Source organism: Hippopotamus amphibius, chromosome 2 (genome assembly GCF_030028045.1).
Source record: "Hippopotamus amphibius kiboko isolate mHipAmp2 chromosome 2, mHipAmp2.hap2, whole genome shotgun sequence".
In the NCBI taxonomy this organism is placed as follows: domain Eukaryota; kingdom Metazoa; phylum Chordata; class Mammalia; order Artiodactyla; family Hippopotamidae; genus Hippopotamus; species Hippopotamus amphibius.
Genome location: NC_080187.1, coordinates 88,079,590 through 88,102,650, shown reverse-complemented (window position 1 = coordinate 88,102,650; position 23,061 = coordinate 88,079,590). Strand labels below are relative to the sequence as shown.

The following is a 23,061-nucleotide window of genomic DNA, read 5'->3' as shown; positions in this document are numbered from 1 at the left end:
AACTGGCTATTCCAAAAAAGACAAAAGAGAAAGAAAAAAAAAAAACCACACAAGGAATAAGAGCAGCCCAAAGTGAATCAGCAATTGTGGTTTTAAACCTCACATTTAAATTTTTTTTATTTAAGTGTATTTGATTTACAATGTTGTGTAAACCCCATATTTTAAATCAAAAGGTTTTCCAAGAGGAAAAAAAGGTATTTGAGTGGGAAAAACATGTTTAATAGTGAAGCATGCATAAAGATCAGAGAATATAAAACTTGACTAAGTATAAGACTAAGTCATTTATTTTCATTCCATGCTATGACCAGCTGGGTGTCAGTGGAAGAGAGAAAAAAAGGAGACTTTTTGAATAAAAAACAAAGGAGAGAGGCAGGCAGATTGAGAGAGGAGAAAAAGACAGGCAGAGAGAGTGACTGCGGAAAGGAGAGAGGAAGACAGAGACATACAGAGACAGAAGGTGGACAGAGAGACGAGAGAGGTCTGAAGGACTAAGAAGGACAGAGGGAAAAAGGCAGGCACAGGCAAGGTAGAGGATGTGAAACAATTTTCACAGGCCAGGGGCTTTACCGTCTGTTTGGTTGTCTGTTCCTAACCTCTGAAATGCTAAGTAATTGCAGCCTCAGTAGGCACATTAATTTCGAAGATTCAAAGTCAATGACCGAAGTCAGGTCACCCTACTCACCCTACTAACTACTCAGAGGAATGTGAGTCCCACTCTGTGCCCACGTAACCATCTTGAAATTATTATATGAGGCCTAAGCGTCATCCAAGTAAGAGACTGTTTGAAGGCACAAGGTAAGATTACTCCTGTCAAGCTCTAGACACACGAACAGGTGGGCACTGTGGTCAAAGTGAGGCCTAGTAAGAAGGCTAAGCATAGGTTTTGCTGCCACGGGTTTTGCTGTTAATCATCAGAATTAACAGGTACTATTAATTGAAATGAAACTGCTTAACTGATTTATCACATAAATAGGGAGTCCCAGTAAGATTTTTATTATCTTAAATTTTTAGCATCTGAGATTAGCATATTTTAGTTTTTCCGACACCCATTTCAAAAGAGACTTTTCTCAATGATATTTAAGTTTCAGAGGAATAGCCATAAAAATATTTTACTGAAGAAAAGCCAAACGAAGCTCTATGAAACTAAAAAGATGTCATTATTCGAACAAGCGTAGAAATTAAGACAGGAGAAAGAATCAGAAATGCTCTACTAATTAAAGTTGAAAAGAAAGATTTCTTAATTGGATATTAAAACTAATCAACAGTTAGAGGTCTCAACCAAGTTAGATCATAAATACTTAGGTGGAAGTACAGAAAAATTAACAGATAAGCACGACATCATAGACAGAATCATCAAAAGCATCTGAAAAAATATATTTTCTCTAAAAGAAATAAAGTTGATTACCATGGTCGAAGCAATTCTAAGGCATCTGTAAATTTGTTACTTAGAAATAAGTTCAATGCCATTGCACATTCTTCCAGGCCACTCCTGAGATCCACCTTGTTTGACAGTGACCTAAAGATCAAGAAAAAAATACACAATTTCTAGAGTTTTTACTTTGAGCAAGTTGTCATGGGGAGTGTGTGTGTACGTGTATGTGTATACACTCTGGAGACAGAAGGACAGGCTGGAATTCTAATTCTGCCACTTACTGGTTGTGTCTTTAACCTCTGGGAACTTGACTTTCTCATCTGTAAAATGGGAACACCACCATCTACTTCATGGGGCTATTTCAAGCATGGAACAAATTGACAAATAATGCTCATAGCGGGTACTTAGTAAATGATAGTTCCCCCATCACTCTGAAGACCACAAGTGTAGGAACTTCCTCTGTTCATGAGGCGGAGCAGAGGTTATTTTGTTTTAGTTCAATTATGTAGGGGTAAGAATGTGCTTCAGTGGAAAACTGCATTGTCTAAAATCTAAAGAAGACCTGGGTCATCTGTTTTTTATTCCACAGGAGCTATCTTACAGCTCTGTAAATTATACATAACTGACAGCAATGCAAAATAACTGTTGTCTACAGACATGTGTTAAAAAAGATAAAACAGGCTCAAAATGGAGTCACTTATGCTAAGCCCCATCAGGACTTAAACCTAATTACAGTTTCAACCTTCTCCAAGAAGAGACCTATAACCAGCCAAACTGGAATTTCCTGAAGAGCACTTGAAAATCCGCTGACAGACCCTGCCCTCTCCCCTTAGGAGCGCAACTTAACCTGAAACAATGCATTCTTTGCCAATAATTTCCCTCTTTCCCCTGCTTCCTCTCTGCCTGGAGAAACCTTTTCTTTCTTGCAGCCTGAAGGAGCTCCTTTCTATTGCCAGATGGGAGGATGCTCGATTCACAAAGAGTTTTAAAAAGACAATTAGATCTTCACATTTATGCAGTTGCATTTGTTATTTAACATATGTAAATTCTGTCCCAGCCTTCAATCGACCTCCATCCTCCACAGTAGAAGAAGCTAGTTCTGCCTGAATTAGCACATTCATTTCAACATTCCTTTACTCCATATAAATTTGTGCTGTCTTGATATCTCCTTCAAATCTGTTTTAACATCTGCCTAGTTCCCTCCCTGATTAATGAGTTAAGTAAAATTTTTAACATCTGTTCATTTTTACATCTGTATGAGTCATGATTTTACCTTTTCTGAAAATAACATTAATTATTTATGATTGATAGAAATCCTGCCCTTTAAAACAAGAGCCATCTCTAAAATGTTTTGTGCAACAACTTTTAGCAAGAAAATATGCCAGTAAGGAAATGAGGAATTCCATGATTCACTTCCAAGTGCCGGAGGTTGAATTTCCGTGCCACCACCCTCTCCATATTCATTTTTTAAGCAGGAAAACAAAAATCCCACTTCAGTCACTCATCTTCCAGAGGTGGGTTCTAAAGGTGCTGCAGGGAACCACCCACCCTCTGCCCAGGTCTTCTCATGGCTGGCTCCTTCTGGAACCACCCACCAACTCAGAGCTGCCTCGCTGACCCCAGCCCAACCTGTCTCACGGTTTCGTTTGTTCCATACCACGTATTACCATCCAAAATATCTTGTGCCTATATCTGTCTATAGTCCCTCTCTGGGATATAAATGCAAGGAGGTTGTTTTAGTCACTGCTGTGCCCCCAGGGCCTTTGGTTGTATCTAGAACATCGTACATCTCAGAAAGTACTGTTGAGTGGATGGACAGGTAGGAGGGCTGGGGGACGGGTAGCGCTGCTCTGGGTAGAAACAGAATTCCTCATGACTGGGACCTGCAAGCATCTCTCCTCCAGGGTGGTGCAGATAAGAGACAAGCTCTTGGAAAAGGAGTTAGCTGGAGAGCTCAGAATTTGTGATGGTTAATTTTATATGGCAACTCGAATGGGCTAAGGGATGTCTAGATAGCTAGTACAACATTATTTCTGTGTCTGTGAGCGCTTCTGGGTGAGATGAGCCTTTGAATTGGTGAACTGAGTAAAGCAGATGGCCTTCCCCAATGGAGGTGGGCATCAGCCAATCTGTTGAGGGCCAGGACAGAACAAAAAGGCAGAGGAAGGGTGAGCTCGTGATCTCTTCTCTATTTGAGCTGGGACATCTATCTTCTTCTCGCTTGTGCCCCCAGTTCCCAGGCCACTGGACTTCAACTGAATTGCACCACTGGTTTTCCTGGTTCTGCAACTTGCAGACAGCAGACCATGGGACTTCTCAGCTTTGATAATCATGGGAGCCAATTCCCGCGATAAATCAATTTCTCTCTCTCTCTCTCTCTCTCTCTTTCTTTATCTCTCTTTTGATATATCTCCTATTGGACTTGTTTCTCTGGAGAACCCTGACTAATACTAATACAGAATTCTTTGCTCTTAAGTTTCTAGTAAATGAAGACGTCAAATATGGAATGCTAAGAGTTCACAAACCTCTCTTGGGAAGATTTTTCACAAGTAAGTTGCTTAATACCTCCCCTATCAGTCCAGCAGCAAATTTTGTCAGTATTACTGTGGAGCCCTATACCAAAGTCAGCATCTGGTATCGCTGCAGTAACCCCCATAGCAACCTTTGACTCATGACTTAGGCTAGCTGATAGCACGGCCCCATATTAGGGAAGGTATTCAACATATAAGATCCTAGCCTATCACTTAATGACACCCTTCGCCTTATGGTGCACTGACCAATCGATTAATGCCATCCTCCTAGCAGAAATTTTCTTTGTCTTAGGGTTATAAAAGCTGGCTGCGAGCCCACGAAATGGTCGGCTCTCCCTGGTCTGCCAGGAAGTTGTCCTGCTGTCTTTACAGAGCCCCTCACGAAACTCTGCTTTGTTCTCAACAAACTCACTCTCTTCTGAAATGCTATGTGTCTGGAAATTCTTTTCCAACCTGCGCTCGGACCACAACAATTACTTCCTGAATATCCCTTGGATTCATCCGCTTTCACCTCCACTCTCCGCGCCTAGTTAGCTGTCATTTTCTGCCTAGTGTCTACAGTCACATTTCTCCCCCCACCTCCTCCCCCTACCTCCCCTCACCAAGTCAAATCTCTACCTCGAATTCACGCATCTAATGTTTATGGAGCTGTAACTACGCACCGGGCACTCTTCTAGGTGTTGAGAATACAACACTGAGCAGACCCATAGGATTTCTGGCTGTGGGAGAGCTAGGGAGGGGGGGCAGACTTAAACAAGGAGACCAGTAACTAAGAGCATCTCAGACTGCGATGAGTGGTCTGGAAAAGACAATGCTTGGGGAAGGGGGTGGGATGAGGCTCAACATTAATGAGGATGCTCATAGCTCTCGAAAAGGGTGACGTCCAAGTGCTGCAGAAGGAGGCAGCCATGAGAGTAGCCAGGTGCAGGGAAGAAGGGAGATGCTAAGCTGGGAATGTGGGGAGCAAGGCAGAGAGTGGGTGGAAATAAGGACAGAAAGCAGGCAAAACCGTAGTGGCAGAGAAGACGGATTTTATTCTAAGAACAAAAGGAACTTTTTAGCTCAGAAATCACCACTCCCCTTCTCATCACCCCTTCCCTTCAACCGTTAGGCTTTCCAGTGTTACCTCTCACCTGTTCTCTTACGTTCCACTCCCACCAGCTCTCTCGGAGTACGGCTCATCCTGTGTCACCAGGAAATGGGGTGGGAACAGATACCGGCTCCCTTGCCACACAAACCACCACCTCTGCGTCTCAGCTGGCACCTGGGAGGATGAACCTGCAAGCCCAGCTCAGAGGGAGAAACAGAAGTGGGCGCACGGCCCCTCCAAACACAGTGCACTCAACCCTTCTGAGCGGTTTACTAACAGGTTCACATGAAATTAAGACCCTTTCCCCCCAGAATCCCGGTGCTACTACGTGTTCTACAAGGAATGTAGAATACCATGCGCTCTACAGGAGAGCAAGTGTAACCTCGACTAGGATTTCTCAAACACGTCTTGGGGTCAGTTGTTCTCTCCATTCCCGCTGCCGCCACATTAACTGAGACTATCATCACCTCAAGTCTGAACTCGGAAACAGTCGCCAAGAATGTCTTCCTGTTACCAGCTCTGCTCTCAAGCTTTCGCGTACATTCAACTCACCAGAGGGCTTGTTAAAACACACTGCTCGGCCCCACCACCAGAGCTTCTGACTCAGTAGGCCTGGGGTGGGCCCAGCAAGTTCCCGGATAATACTAATTTTGCTTTAACCCTCTCTGGATACTACTCTCAGACTACTCTTTCTAAAAGAAGGGTTCCACCACACGGCCCCTTAGATAAAGGACCTAAAATGATTGCCCACTCTTCCCACACCAAGTTCAAACCCCTCTGCCCTGCCCCACCACACCTGTCCAGCCAGACTAGAGTGATGCATGCGACTATTTAAAAACAGCCAAGGGACTTCCCTGGTGGCGCAGTGGTTAAGAATCCACCTGCAGGGGACAATGCAGGGGACACAGGTTCGAGCCCTGGTCCAGGAAGATCCCACATGCCGCCGAACAACTAAGCCTGTGCGCCACAACTACTGATGCCGTGTGCTGCAACTACTGAAGCCTGCACACCTAGAGCCCGTGCTCCACAACAAGAGAAGCCACTGCAATGAGAAGCCCACGCACTACAACGAAGAGTAGCCCCAGCTCTCCACAATGAGAGAAAGCCCATGCGCAGCAACAAAGACCCAACGCAGCCAATAAATAAATAAAGTCCGTTCACACTAAAATAAAATAAAATAAAATAAAATAAAATAAAATAAAATAAAATAAAATAAAATAAAATAAAATAAATAAAATAAAAACAGCCAAGTATCTCCAGGAGACTCATCATCATGGCATCCTCCTCCTCAAGCCTGATGGGATGTAATGAAAATTCCAGAAGAATTGCCATTCTCTAGCCTGTGACCATCAGAAAGTCACTTCACTTCCCTGAGTCCATTGCCTCATCTTTGAAATGCCCTCCCATTTCACAATGTGTGCAGGAGAAACAAAGACAATGGTTGCTATGAGTGTACCTGGTGAACTGTCAAGGCCTATGCAAATTACCAACCAAGTACGTATAATTCTCAGGAAGCTATGAGTGCTCAGCCCACCCCAGAGGGACGATACACTCATAGATTCCATCTGTGGGAGCCCCACCCAGGTGCCTCTCTTAATATATATTTTCCAGTAAATATATATCTTTCTTCCTGTTTCTGATTGAGAAGATATGTTCATCTAAAGGCAAAATTACTTTTTTAGTCTTCTATTTTAAAAAGGAAAATATCTAAAACGATAATCTGTTTATATCAAAGCAATTGTGGAACACAAGCCAAGCTAGCAATGACGACAGTGGGGAAAGAACAAAATGTCAATATGGAAGATAAAGGAGGAATACATTACATTCAGAACATTTGAAGCAGTATTTGTTACAAAGTTTTTCTTATTAAAACCTTACTGGCTATAAGAACAAACAGAAGTGAAGACTCAGCCCTTTGGGACATAAAGATTATATTCCCTATATGATAATCTACATGTCAGAATTTTATTATTTATGTAGATTTGTGGACGGGGGCAGGAGGGCGCAGAGAAGAGGACTATTATGGGTCACACTACAGAAGGCAGATGGGAATTCTAGACTCCTCGCTAAGTGCATCCAGAGAAGTTTCTATTTCATTCAGGAGCCCAGATGTTCCTTTGCTTCAAGACCCTCCATCAAAGATTTCTCATATGTACTAATTCCACTGAAACTGTGACCCCAGATAACCAGATCTCAGACCCACAATGCCATTTTCCATTATTTATCTGGAGATTTTGTTTCTACCCTCTGAGAACTCACAATTTATACTGATACTATGTTGGGTACAGAGATAAGTGGTGACATTTTTTTCTCCTCTTTCTCAATTATTTAAACTCTGTTCATGTTACTTTTATGATGAAAATTTAATTTGTAAAAATTTTTAAACATGAAAATAATGTTATAAAGGAAAAAGTTATCTCTACCACTTCCCAGCTCCGTAACCTTGAACAACCCACTTTACTTACCTAAGTTTCCATTTCCTTATCTGTAAGATGGGGATAGTCAAGCCTGCTGTTACTACTTTATAAGGTAGTTATAAATTCAGGTACGCTCATGGAAATAAAACTATAAGCACTTATATATGCTGAGGCATTAGTATAATTATCTAGGCATGTCAAACTGCCCAGCCTCGTCTGATAAGAACCACATACACACTCATACTTTCTTCAAACTTTGCTCAGAATCTAATTAACCCCATCTGCTTCATGAGAACTAGTGATTAAAAGGTGGAGAGGGGATTTTTATGATTTGTGTTAAAATGAAGAGAAGTCTAAAAAAACCAACATATAATAATGCTGTACTTCTAAGTTCCTAGAAAATTACTCCTCACATTTTTCATTTCCCCCTTTTACTTGATAAATCAATTATTTAAAATAAGTGCACACCCAACTGAATAGTTATTAACTTTTTTAAACTGTCCAAAAGCATCTCTAATACGAACTTATTTTAAATCCACTTCTATGTAATAAAGGCTCAATAGTAATAAGTGAGCGTCATGAATGTTGACGTAGCTACCGAGGAAATTCACAGGTGAATTAGAAAGTAACGGCTGTTGAAGGAGGACCTCCCACTCCTCAGATTTCCCTGAGGGGGGCCTTGGCGGAATAACCCTCCTGGACTCGCACCTCTTCATTCCTCCTCTAGGAGAGGAATTACATGATTGGGCATAAGTGACCCAGCCCCCTTTCTATAGGGAAAGCGGGTATACTCTCTGCAGTATGGTGAGCCTTTAAGAAGGGCAGGCTCTACCCCACCACCATCACCATCCTCACAGGGAAAGCTTGCAAGATAGCGTCTAAAGTTCATTCAGAGGTGTGTCAAAAGCCCATTTCTCCATACATCTAATCTACATACTCCAATATAATCTTTAAGAATAATAAAGCTGAGAGTTTGATCTCTATTGATCTGACCCCTTTACCAGTATCTCAACGGGCTTTAGACTTAGGCCAAAAACAGACAGTTCTTTCCAAGAAAGAACTAAAGACTTAGCATTTATAGGCACAGAAAGGTAGCAGGATAAGAGTTCACGCTTCAGGTACCTTTACCAACATGTGTGGGAGTATTCAGGATTCTTTTGCAAGCGAACCATCTGTACTCCAGAGCTCCAGGCCAACATGTGTCAGGCCTATTGATTCAACTGTGTGGAGCCCAGAGGCTCAGAAGCACCCACGGTCAGACCACCAGACTACAGAGACTCCTGGTGCAATTCCTCATTAACCACCCGAGGGAGAGAAGGGACCCAATCAATTCACAATCTGTGGTAAGCTCTGTAGACTTTAAGGCAAGTCACTTAAACTCTCCAACTCTGTTCGCTCATCTATAAAAGGGATATGAGGACATGACAGTGTCCACTCAATAGGTATTAACATTACTGTTATGAGAAACAGAAAAGATAATATAAGGTTAAAATGCTACTAAATAATGCATTTAAAGGAATAGGTAAATACTATTCTTTTTTAAAAGCATAAAAGTGGCTAATGTCTCTTCCTGAACTATGTGCTCATCATTCAGAATCAAACAGGCCAGCAGAGTTCTGACCCAGAGCCACCCCTCTGGTGCCACAGTTCTTCACGTCAGGTCCATGTAGTAGATATGTTAACTCACAGGAAGAGTGGAGTTTTTAATCAATTGTTCCTTAAAAGAACTTAGTCCATAAAACCAGAACATGATACATCAAATTCCTTTAAATAACCTGTGCTTATTGTGTTTTCCTCCTATCCAGATCTATCAACAAATGCAACCAAAAAAAGCTGCTCTTTAATATCCCATTGGTATGGTAATAATTTAGCCTTGCCCAGTCATCTCTAATAAAACTTATTTTGAAGAGGCTTCTTTTTGGCAAGGATTGCACACTTGCCCTGGTTTTTCCTACTAGTGAAGGTTCTGGGCAACCAAAAACAATGAAGCAGAAACTCCTTAGAGTAACGCCTAGTAAGTCAGGAATAAGCAAGAAGAAAGAATAAGAAGAAAGTACAGCAAGAAGGTGAGATGCACACAAAAACCCTGCCTCAGCATTCCTGAGCTCAGTGCAGAGGTTTCCTTCTTAAACTAGGAAGGATCTTTCCAGGAGGAGATGATACAGATGACTTAATAGCATGGAAAATGTATCTACTACCTGTCTAAGACAAAAAGGAGGTCAAAGAAAGCTAGATTGAACTCCATATAATAATGTCTGGGTTATCTATACTGAATTACTTTTTTCCTTAATTGCGGTAACACACATAATTAAAAATTTACCATCTTAACCATTTTTAAGTGTACAGTTCAGTAATGTAAATATATGTACATTCTTGTGCAACCAACCTCCAGAACTTTTCATCTTGCAAAACTGTAACTCTATACCCTTTAAACAACGACTCCCTCTATGCTGCATTCTTGACTAAACAATCCAAGAAAGGGTCCCTCCTTTCTCTCACAAGCCTCTAGTCAAAACTTGCCCATAACCTTAATGATTTAGCCATTTGAAAATCTCATCCTACTAAACAATCTCTAGAACTCAGGCTTCTGGGTGACCAGAACTCCCTGCATAACTCTGGGATTCTCACATACCAGCTTTCATCAGGTAATTAAAGCTACCTATGGTCTGTGTCCACACTGAGCTACAGTCTGGGCTTGATAAATGAATTATTAAAAAATCTGTAAATGGTTTGCTCTCCATTCCTTTAATCCTGAGATGCTAGACCTCTGTTTGAATTCCTGCTTTTGACAAATTTCTCAAGTGGATCAAGAAGACAAAATATACTTTATCTCAGAGATTTAAAAGTGGGCAACTTTGTCATCATTCCATTTTCCACGGAAAGCCGAACAACACGTCTCTCAACTCAAAAAGATACGGTAAGAGGAGGAAATGATGGGAAGGCTCTGGGCCAAGGTGGAAAGTCTTTCCTCCTTTTTCCAAAAGTGACTTTGACACAACTGCTTCTGTGTGTCAACAGATTTGAAGTGATGAGCACAAAACTTAACAAATGTCTGAAACTTTGTCACTGGTGCCCTGTAAGGACACATGCAATAACTCAGAGAATGTCAGAGTTTTGCAAGGCGTTTCAGTTAGCCAGGTACTCCTCTGGGCATCAGGATCCTTACGTGGAAAGATTCTTTCCTGGCTCTTTCAAGTTAAAGTATAAGCGAAAGAAACCATGGCTGTCAAAACACTTTGTAAGACTAAACAAATGAAACAGATTACAACCAGGGAAGGAAATGGGTTCACCGTGAAAGATGCTCTGGCCAGGAAATGAGAAGACGGAGCACCAAGAAGCAATCCAACCACTGCCTGGCTTAGGAACCCTGGGTACGTCACCCGCCATCCAGGATTGCTCATTTGTGAAATAGTGACCAGACTCCCTCTCTGACTGCCTCCCAGCTTTGTGTGGAGGAGCAATACCTTGGGTGTCAGTGGAGCAAACAGCCACACGAGGAGTAAGTAATACATTAGCTAGGGTGCTGCTATTCTCTACGCAGTCTAACTACCCACATACTTGTTCAAGTTTGAAGCATTGCTCCACTTTGCAGATGTCCTTCTGGGCTGCTTCACAATAAATTTACAAGTGCTTTTTTTTTTTTTTTTTTTGGGGGGGGGGGTACACCAGGTTCAATCATCTGTTTTTATACACATATCCCTGTATTCCCTCCCTTCCTTGACTCCCCCTGCCTCGAGTCCCCCCCACCTTCCCCGCCCCAGTCCTCTAAGGCATCTTCCATCCTGGAGTTGGACTCCCTTTGTTATACAACAACTTCCCACTGACTATTTTACAGTTGGTAGTATATATATGTCTGTGCTACTCTCTCGCTTCTTCTCAGTTTCCCCTTCACCCCCCGCCCCCTCCCATACCTCGAGTTCTCCAGTCCATTCTCTGCATCTGCGTCCTTGTTCTTGTCACTGAGTTCATCAGTACCATTTTTAGATTCCGTATATGTGAGTTAGCATACAATATTTGTCCTTCTCTTTCTGACTTACTTCACTCTGTATGACAGATTGTAGTTCTATCATTACATATAGCTCCATCTCATCCCTTTTTATAGCTGAGTAATATTCCATTGTGTATATATGCCACATCTTCTGTATCCATTCATTTGTTGATGGGCATTTAGGTTGCTTCCATGTCCTGGCTATTGTAAAGAGTGCTGCAATAAATATTATGGTACAAGTTTCTTTTGGGATTATGGTTTTCTTTGGGTATATGCCCAGTAGTGGGATTACTGGATCATATGGAAGTTCTATTTGTAGTTTTTTAAGGAACCTCCAAATTGTTTTCCATACAAGTGCTTTTTTTTTTTACAAATGCATTAGAAGACCTGTCTATTGAAAGGCAGAGTAGGAATTTTTATTGTTTCATTTTCTTAAAGAAAAATCTTAATTTTAAAAACTTAATTATAAAATGAAACCTACAAGTGCTAATACTATACTTGAGTATGCCTTTACACTATTTCTTACGTTTCCTTTATATATCTTTAACCTCTTCCTCTCTGCCCCCTTTGCAACTCAGAAACACGCACAAATCTCACTCATTTCTACTTAAAGTAAAACCAGCAAAAAAGAGAACATTGTCTTGATTTTGGGTTCTCTCCTGAGCCTCTCCCACTCCTTCTCTTCACAGGCAAGAGCTTCAAAAAGGAGTGGACTCTCACTTTCCCTACTTCCCCTCCTCCCATTCATCTTCAGCCACTGCAGCCTGGTTCCTGCCCCAATTTCCTTGAAACCCTCTAAGCTAAAGGTCTCTGATGACTTAACTACAAAACACAAAGGATGCTTTCCAGCCTTCATCCATGTAGACCTCTTTGCAACACCTGGCTCTGATGACCTTATTCTAGAACTTGCCTCTCCCCCCACCCCTTGCCCATCCTGCAGCCACCACCTCATTGAATCTTCCTGTCGCTCACACATCTATAGCTCTCCCTGAAATCATTCCATTAGCTGTTCCTTCAATGTCTGTGTTCACGGAGCTTCCTTCCTCCACTCTCTTCTCCTTTGTTTTGCACTCTTTGAGAAGAGCATATACAGTTCCTGCCTTCAGCAGCTACACATATGCTGAAAATTCCCAGTCTACCGATCCAGCCCAGAGCTCTCTCTGAATGCTACACCCTTTATTTATCACTGCTTTCAGTAATATTTTTTAAATTTATTTTATCCCAGCTTTCAAACTCAGCATTATAAATGTTGACGCAATGGTTACCTAGGAAACTATCAGATCAGTTAGAGGACAACTATGAAGGAGAAATATATATTTCTGAAGATAGCTCAGATTTCCATGAGCAGAGACATGAAATTAAAAACTAATATGGAAAATAAACACCATCAGATTACAAGAAGTTATTTCCACTTCATCTCCATTCCTCAGTCCTTATAATATTGCACTCCTTCCTTATATTGTGAGGGTTGAGTCCTAAGATAAACTGCCAGGTCCGTGAGTATTGTGAACTAACTCAAAAATAGCTGAAATTTCAAATGCAAAATCTAAAATTCAGAAGATGTGCTATATAATTTAAAGTTCAATAAACATGTAAGGATAGATGGAAAGCACTTTTCCATGGTACTAAAATAAAGCTTTAACAGAGTTGCCTTAAAAACCGATAAAGGAGCAACTTACATATTCAAAAATAGACAACTGGCCAAAATAATTCTAAAATGGGCAGGAAGGAACAGTACTTAGCAATCAAATATGATATTATAAAAAAGATTCAGTGGCAAGGAAAAATGTCACAATATATTATGTTTTAAAAAGCAGATTACCAAAGAGTATAATTAAGATGATCCCAATTCAGAAAAAAATTAATATCGCTATATATGAAGAGAAAAAGAATACACACCAAAAAAACAGTTATGGTGATAGTGATACATATTTTCTCTCTCCTTTGTGCTTTGCTATATTTCCTGAATTTTCTATGATAAATGTTTCTTAAAATGCACTTTTAGGCCAAAGGTCCAAGAGAATATAATTAGAAAAATAACCACAATACAATATTCAATGAAAAAGGTATAGCTATATCTATATCAAGGAGCACATGCCTACAGAAAAGACTGGAATGAAATATACCCAAATTCTAACAGTCTGTGTTAAAGCACTCATAATTCTTCTTTCCTCCGTCTTTCCCGATGCTTGGCAATACGGTTATATTAGTTTATAATAAAATAAATGGTTAAAAATTTCTAAGATGAAACAGGCTCAAAAGGGAGTTGTACTCTAAGAGTTGAATTTGGTTTTGTTTCTGCTTTTATGTAACAGGGCTACCTACTCACTAAATCCCTTAGCAGCTCCAAGATTCCCTCCCTAATTTATAGAATGGGCACTACACCTGCCCAGGCCTCTCCCCACCCCACCCCTTAGTAAAACACAAAGCCCTGTTGTAACATCAACATTGCGATTTACCCAGGGGTTGGACTGCTCTCCCCAGTCCCCCAGGAACACCCACATCCCCTTCCTGACCTTTTCATATTAGATGTTCGGTGCTGTCCGGATGCCTGCTTTGTATCAAATGATGAGAAGTGTTGGCTGCCTGTTGCCATATCTACGCGAGAAGGCCTGTTAATAAAAAGGCAATGAGGTTTTTACTTCTTTGTCTTATAGGAAAAGTCTACATAGATTCAAGCACACAAGTCCTTCAATTATTTATAATGTCTTACCTCCATTTCTCATCAATTTTGAAAATCAAATAGCAAAATCTACTCAGTTACATTGTGAATATTCCTGAAATACGGCCCCAATAAAAAAAACTTATTTTTCTTTACATTCCAGTACACAAAAAAAGAAATTAATGAAATCACCCCCCAAAATTCTCCACCCAAAGATAACATTGTAGATTGTTATCCTTCCAAATTTTTTCCCAAGTAAATCTATCTATCTATCTGTCTATATTTTTCTTAATTGAAAAGGAATATTATTGTAGGGGAGGAAAAAGTTTTCATCAACCCTCTTAGGGTCCCTGGCTGGGTCTGAAAATTAAACTGACAAAGACAGATCAACAAGAGAAAAGTATACAAATTTAACTGAATGTTTACATGTACATGATAGCATTCATAAGAGAATGAAGACCCAAAGAAGCGACCAGAGCAGAAATCTTTTATATCTTTCAGACAAAGAAAGAATACATTTGTGAAGGATTGGCAAAACAAATGATGAAGGTAAATGGTGAAGCAATAACTAGCAATAAAGGAGGGTTAATTTAACAAGGTTTGTCTGCAGACTCTCTGAGCTGTATGAGCCTGTCTCCAGTAAAAAGAGAATTCATATCCTACCTTTAGGCAGAAAGAGGGAACTTTTTCAGTGTTTACTGCTTCTTGATTGCCTTCAGCTCAAAACGATTTTTATGTCAAAGAGGCATACATATTTATCCAGAGTGGCTCTATCATAGTTACTGTCTACAAGCAGTCTACAGAATAGAGGTAAGATAATTTGTTACCTCTCCTTCATTTTGAGGCACGTTAGTTGCTCCCAATGTTTGGCAATTATCAATACAAATAATACTGCAATAAGCCCCTTTACTCTCTTGCCTGATTATTTCCTAAGGATACATTCTGGAGTGAAAGGGCAACTATTTTGTAAAATGTCTTATGTTTTAAAAACCGCCTTGTTTCCCATTTTATATATATATATATTTATATATATATATATTATATATAAAAAACAGAATGCCAAGGTAACAAGAGACCGATCTGGTTTGCAGAATATTAGGCCACTTTTTTGACCCAGATCTACCACACAGACACACGTGGAGGCAAGTCTATTGGAGAGAAGGAAATTTCCATAGAGCTTAAGAATAAGCCCTTCCCTGTATATAATAGAATCGTCAACTTCCCATTGACGATTCACCTCAACTGCACACAAGCCGTAGAGAAGAAAGGAAAGGGTTATTGACCTTCCCTTTAGGAAAACTTATGTTTTTTAAACTCTAAGATGTCAATGACCTTATTGTACATTAAGTGGAGTTTGATTATATTCTACCTTCAGACTTCCCAATACCCGGTAATATTTTATATACAACATTCATCTTTTCTTGAACATATCAAGTTTCTTAAATTTTATACATCAGGTTAGGGGAAAATCAAGGTTCTTTTCACAAGGGTGGTTGGGTGTGGGTGATGAGAGAAAAAAAGCCATGGTTATGGGGAAATATAGCTTGAAGGCACATTATTTTCTATCACAAGAACATTTTACCAGGAGAATGAAGGAAGCCCTAAGCACTTAGGTAAACCAGACTCCAGGGCAGTGACGGACATCTCAGTTTATAAGCAGGGAAAGAGGACAAGACAGATGGAAAGAGGACAAGACAGATGCAAAGGGCTGTCTAGGCTTTGCGACCATTGTTGCCGATCTGTTCCCTTACAGATTCATTTATAAGGGCTAGAAAAACACGTTCTCTGAAATGTATGTAAAAATGTCCCCATTTCTCATTTGCCTTATCTTTAATTTTAAAATTCTCCCCAATATTGAAATATTTATTTAATCAAAATTAATCATTTCCCTTTAATATTTCTGATTTTGAGGGCATACGCAGGAAAGCCTTCCCTCCACAAAGATTATGTAACAGTTTTACCATGCTGCTTACTTTTTTAATATTTAATGTGTTGGTCCATTTATAACTTGAGTACATGTGCTGTGCTTTTTTCTTAATCTTTTGCCATTTTTCCCAACATAATTTTTAAAAGCCTATATCTTTACCCCAATGATTTGACATATATATATATATAAAACACTAAATTAATTAAGTGCTGCTAAAATCAAGTCTGTTGTGCCAGGTAAATGTTGCATGTTTCAAAGCTACAATTACAGCACCTTTACCAGGCACAAAACACTTGAATTTAGCAGCACTTCATAATTATTAATAAAATAATACTAGATTTTTTTCATTTTTCTGAGGTATGAAAGTTTAGTTTTTTATGCTTTTATATATATGTACATGAAGTCAGAAATTCTACAGTATTTTAAAATTTATATTAATATCCCAATAGGTACATCATTCTACAAACTGATTTTTTAATTCAGTAGTATTTTTTATATAAACCTAATTCACTCATTTAAACTACTATCTAGTATTTTTTCAAGAACGTGTTTTCCCCTTTTTTTATGAGAAATGTTTAAAATACAGGGAGGAAAATAATTTAACACACAAGTATATCTAGAATCCACTTTTGGGTATGGTGTGATCTAAATTTAATTGTTCCCCCTATGGATAGGCAATTATCCCAATAGCAATGAATAACTCATCCTTCAGCTACTCATTAACTTTGAAATAAGAAAAAAAAAAAAAAAGATCGCATGCCTACTCAATGCCACCTTGGAGCACTAACAGGCCCACCCAAGGAATATTTCATTCTGTAGGGGATATATCTTTGTTTGACTTGCTATTTTCTACTGATTAACATCTAAATTCCGTAAAATAATATGTTAACTTGTAGATCTTTTTTGTCTGGTACAAAGTCAAATAATTTGGTAAGGCTACCATTTTCTTGCCTTGTAGGAGATTAACCAGTTTTGTATATTACAAATCTATTTCGAACATTCTTTCTTCAGTTCTCAAATGCTCCTGGAACAGTTTTACCATCTTGCTGATTTCCTCATTGATAAGTAAATCTTTGACAGGTGTCCACGCTACACTTATCACACTCCGATATACTGAATGACACTGCAAAGTCTAACCCAGGGCAGGTTTCCATACGTGCATAGGGCAGTTTCAGGCACTCTTTTGATCCATTCACAGGTCTGCCTCTGTCTGTACCAGTCAGACAGCCTTCATTATCATGAAATGAATATCTAAGAATATCGATTCTCAGATACTATATGCCAATGGGCAAGTCCTCTAGTTAATTAAATGCTCTTTGGTGGGGTCGGCGGGGGCGGTGTCTGGGGCTGCTCTTGCAACTTCATTCTTATTTATAAATTTTAGAATCAGTTATTGTAAAGTTCCAAGAAAAGTCCTGCTGAGGTGTTTGAGTGGGACTTCATTACCTTTTCAGAGATTTTGCAGAGAATTGCAATCTTTACAATATTATATTTTTCTCACCCATACACATTTATTCAGGTCTTCTCTTACTTCCTTCAATAAAGGAAGGAAATATACATAAAACACTGCACTGAGATACATATACACTTGCAAAGACGCCATGCTCGATGTTCCTTATACTGCTTTGGTTTTAGAATGTGCACCACCAGAGCAAGCACAGTTAGTAAAATTTTAACTGAACAAAATGACTTGTCTGTTCCACTTCTGAGCATAACCTAGACGTTGTACTCAAGTGTTAGGAAAAAAATGTATTTTTAGCTAGAGAAAAATATTGTTCTTGGGTTTACAGAGGCTAAGGAAAACAGTATATCGTATTTCACTTACAGATATTAGTATCCTAGAAAATGTGTCTTATTTTGCACTGATTTTACTGCTTTAACTTTTTTAAGTTTTTAAATAGCTTTACTGAAGTATTATTCACAGACCATACAAAGTATGGTCATTTAAAGTACACAATCAATGGGTTTTAATATTCAGATAGTATGTCACTTTTACCATAATCTAATTTTACAACATTTGCCACCCAGAAGATATCCTATATCCATCCACCAGCAGTCACTCCCCATTTCCCTCCACCTCTAGTCCTAAGAAACCACTAGTTTACTTTCCGTATGTACAGATTTGCCTATTCTGGACATTTTATATTAATGAAATTATATAATGTGTGATCTTTCATGATTGTTTTTTTCACTTAGCATAATGTTTTCAAGATTCATTTGAGTTGTTGCATGTAAAAGTACTTCATTCCCTCTTATTACCAAATAATAATCCATTGTACAGACACAACACAGTTCATTTGTCATTTCATTGGTTGATGAGTGTACGGGTTATTTCCACTTTTTGGCTATTATGAATAATGCTGCTATTAACATTCATGTACAACTTCTTGTGCGGACATCTATTTCATTTCTCTTGGGTATATACCTAGGAGTGGAATTGCTGAATCATATGGTAACTCTATGTTTGACATTTTGAAGAGTTGCCAGACCTTTTTCCAAAGTGACTGGGTGATTTTACATTCCTACCAGTAATGTATGAAAATTTCAGTTTCTCCACATCTTGGACAACAGGTGTTAATGGCCATCTTAGTGGGTGTGATGGTGTCTTATTGTGGTTTTGACTTTCACTTCCCTGATGACTAATGATACTGAGTATCTGTTTAGGTACATATTGACCATTTGTATATCTTCTTTGGAGAAATGCCTATTCAGGTTCTTTGGCCATTTTTTAATTGGGTTACTTGCCTTTTTATTATTGAGTTTTATAGTGCTCTAATTTTTAATCACCAGATAGAACTATTCTCAAATGAAAAGCCTACAGCTTCATTGTTTATACTTTTTTTCTCATTCAAATAATAATTAGCTGGAAGAAAATATTTGCCAATAAAGCAACGGACAAAGGATTAATCTCCAAAATATACAAGCGGCTAGCTCATGCAGCTTAATACCAAAAAAGCGAATAACCCAATCCAAAAATGGGAGGAAGACCTAAATAGACATTTCTCCAAAGAAGACATGCAGATGGCTAACAAACACATGAAAAGATGCTCAACATCACTAATCATCAGAGAAATGCAAGTCAAAGCCACAGTGAAGTATCACCTCACACCGATCAGAATGGCCATCATCAAAAAATCTAGAAACAGTAAATGCTGGAGAGGGTATGCAGAAAAGGGAACCCTCCTGCACTGTTGGTGGGAATTGTAAGTTGGTACAGCCACTATGGAAAACAGTTTGGAGGTTCCTTAAAAAACTAAAAATGGAACTACCATATGACCCAGCAATCCCACTCCTGGGCATATACCCAGAGAAAACCATAATCCAAAAAGAAACATGTACCATAATGTTCATTGCAGCACTATTTACAATAGCCAGGACATGGAAGCAACCTAAATGCCCATCACCAGATGAATGGATAAAGAAGATGTGGCCCATATATACAATGGAATATTACTCAGCCATAAAAAGGAATGTAATTGAGTTATTTGTAATGAGGTGGATAAACCTAGAGACTGTCATACAGAGCGAAGTAAGCCAGAAAGAGAAAAACAAATACCGTATGCTAACTCATATATGGAATCTAAACTGATGAACCCAGTGACAGGGCAAGAATAAAGTTGCAGATGTAGAGAAAGGACTTGAGGACACGGGGTTGAAGGGGGGCGAAGGGGAAGCTGGGACGAAGTGAGAGAGTAGTATTGACATATATACACTACCAAATGTAAAATAGATAGCTAGTGGGAAGTTGATGCATAACAGGGAGATAAACTCAATGATGGGTGATGACTTAGAGGGCCAGGATAGGGAGGGTGGGAGGGAGTCGCAGGAGGGAGGGGATATGGGGATATATGTATAAATACAACTGATTCATTTTGGTGTACCTCAAAAACTGGCACAAGAGCGTAAAGCAATTATATTCCAATAAAGAGCTGAAAAAGAAAAAAAAGAAAAAAAAACTCATAATTAGCGGAATCAATTCAAATTTAATTTCCCCCAATAAATCCAACACAATGGCCTATATTCCTGCATGATGAAATAAAAGTTAGCCCATTTAAAAAACAAAAAAAATCAAATAAAATTTTAAAAATTAATAAAAAGACACAATATCTTTGAAGTTTTTTCATCAAAGTTAAAAATCTCTCTTTAGGGGACAAGAGAAATGAATGAAGAAAGACCAACGAATATGCTCCAGGAGGCAGCATTTATATAACCTACAGTCTGAGTTGTACCCACTGGAGTTAGGAATGCAGGACTCCAGTGGACACCACCACCAGATTCCCAGGAAATCTATTGCTTAATATTATTGACCATACGACCAACTTATCTTTCTTACTAAAGAAAACTGCTCATCAGACCAAATTCTGTCCCTCGGTTGACGTTTTCAAATAGCCATTCTCATGGCCAGTGATCAGAGGAAAAGGAGAGGTGCTACTCCTGCTGCTGGGAGAGCAAGAACAGCCCAGAAATTATTAGGCACTCCCCAAATATATGTCACTGTCAACTTCACCCCCAGCCTGCCACCAGTGCTATCAGAATCAAAGGAAAGAAATTTATATATATATATATGTGTATGTATATATATATTTTTTTCTTTTTTGCCACCCTAGTCCTGTCCTTTAGAGGGAAGATCTAAAAAGGTGAAAAAGGCCAAAGGGCAAGCACCAACACAGGATATAATTATTCTATTAGGTGAGATACTAGTGAATTTATAAACTAGATAAACTACCCCTAAATAATACATGCTTAGACTTATTACAAAGGCTTCTTCAATCAAAATTATAAAACTTCATATTATCTGAAGAACTTCGGTGGTTTTTAAATTCTTTGTGCTTTTCCATAAAAGGAAGGGCTCAAGGAGGTGGAGAAGCTTAATTTTGGAAGATAGAAGAGTTACAGGAAAGCAGAGAAAGGGAAAGAACACGAGAGCTATTTCCAGACACTTCCCTCCCTTGTTCGCTTGGAAGGTTGCAATTTACCCTTCTAGATCACCTTCTCTGGAGCTGTATCCTACTCCCAAATGATTCAGAAAAATACATAATAAGGAGTATACAGAGAGAGAATGAAACACAAATGTGGCACAATGTTAAAAAGGGATTCAGGGTATACAGAAGTCCTCTGTATTATTCTCATACCTTTTCTCTAAGTATGGAGTTATTGCAAAATAAGATATTTTTAAAAGATAACTCTTGGACTTTCTAGGTGGCACAGTGGTAAAGAATCCGCCTGCCAATGCAGGGGACACGGGTCCGAGCCCTGCCCCAGGAAGATACCACATGCCGTGGAGCAACTGAGTCCGTGCGCCACAACTATTGAGCCTGTACTCTAGAGCCCATGAGCCACAACTATTGAGCCCATGTGCCACAGCTATTGAAGCCCACGCGCCTAGGGCCCGTGCTCTGCAACAAGAGAGGCCACTACAATGAGGAGCCTGCGCACCACAATGAAGAGTAGCCCCCGCTCACATCAACTAGAGAAAGCCTGTGTGCAGCAACGAAGACCCAACGCAGCCAATAAATAAATTAAATAAATAAATAAAAAGATAACTCTTGTAGCAAAGGGCAGAGACAGGGATCAAATGTGAGTGGCCCCTGGACCTCCAGCACCTGTGGACCAGCCAACACCAGTGGAGAAAGCCAAGCCGTCGGGGTCATGGGCGCACCAACAGGTCGGGCTGTCACAGGTGTTTCAGGGGCAGAGGCAACAAGGACAGAGGTCACTGCAGAAAAAAATGATGAGACATCAACCAGAGAGCAATATCCAGACCAGGGCTCCACTCCTGTGCCACCTCCTCCTGCCCCCAGAGGCCATCTGGGAAGGAGGAGAGGGAGGGAGAACTTTTGAGGAGGGAAATGTCAACCTGATGCAGGGTTTAAATTTTTACTTGCCTGGGCATTTACTTCTCCTGCTCCCCCCAAGAAAATCTGAATCCCTCTGAAAAAGGCTGTCTGAATTTTCAACATCTTTAATTGACTCCTTAATGTTTTTTTCCCATCCTCAAGGGAGATGAGAGTTCTACAGCATATTGAGGACAGTTGAAAAGAATAAAAATCCATTTTTGGATAACAGATAAAGCGTGCCCAGACCCTACTCACTCAGAAAACGGAGGATAGGGCTTCCAGCCGCTTTAGAAAAAAGAAATACCCCAACTGACGCTGCTTTCCTAGCCCACAGCCACAGCAAGTCACCAACAGAGTGGGAAACTAAATGCACAGCCTGCATCTTCTCAACTTCTCTCCTTAGGCAAAGCACATTGTACTCCACATCATTTAAAACAACGAACAACAGAATGTTAGTTGGCAAGAGATATATATAGCTGTTTCATTTTGCTGGTTTTCTTTACTGATTTTTTTAAATTTAAAAGAAAACCCCTTCCCTACTGGAGGATTCTCATTTCTAGTGGAAAACTTCTACCTGATCTATTCATTTTCCGTCTTCAGTTCCTTACTGTAGTGTGAATTAGGAGAAAGCATTCTGTGATACGGGCAGCATGCTGGATTCTACCCTAGCTGTGCAATATTATGGACCAATCACTCACCTCTGCCAGGGGCTGAGGGAGGTGTGGGGAGGGGAGGAGGAAATGGGGAGGCTCCTGTTTAATGTGTATAGAGGATCACTTTTATCAGTATCAGTTCAACTCGTCTTAAAAGGAGTTATGGGGCTGAATGGTGGTAATGGTTGCACCACATTATGGATGTATTTAATACTGCTAAAGTGTTGGTTATGATGTTAAATTTTATGTTGCATGTATTTTACGACAATTAAAAAATAAATGGATCCGAGTCATGGCACCAAAAAAAAAAAAAAAGAAAGAAAAAAAAAAAAATGGAGGAAAAAGCAGCACACACACAAAAGCCAGAAGAGGGCTAACAACACCTTTGTCCTGTCTACCTCACAGGGATGTTCTGAGGAAGCAATGCATTCCATTTTGTAAAATCACTTTTTAAACTGAAACATGACATAAATGTGGTGCTGATGTTGTTAAAAGAGTTAAGTGATTGGGGCCAAGAACTACCCATGACACGAACCATTGCACTCCTGCTACTCAGCAGTTGAGTTTCCTGCACTCACAATCAG

At 39.7% G+C, this 23,061-nt stretch overlaps 1 protein-coding gene across 2 annotated transcripts in view; it reads right to left on the bottom strand.

The window, feature by feature from the left end:
- TTC39B (tetratricopeptide repeat domain 39B) overlaps positions 1–23,061 on the bottom strand; it is a 131,649-nt gene that overhangs the window by 48,600 nt on the left and 59,988 nt on the right. Inside the window, exons 3-4 of one of the 2 annotated variants that reach the window (XM_057720491.1) lie at positions 13,915–14,010; positions 1,406–1,516 (exon numbers count right to left, since the gene is read on the bottom strand). In XM_057720491.1, the coding sequence (XP_057576474.1) occupies positions 1,406–1,516; positions 13,915–14,010 (207 nt within the window). Of the gene's footprint in view, positions 1–1,405; positions 1,517–5,036; positions 5,163–13,914; positions 14,011–23,061 lie in introns of those variants that run through there. The other variant, XM_057720492.1, reaches the window with a different exon arrangement.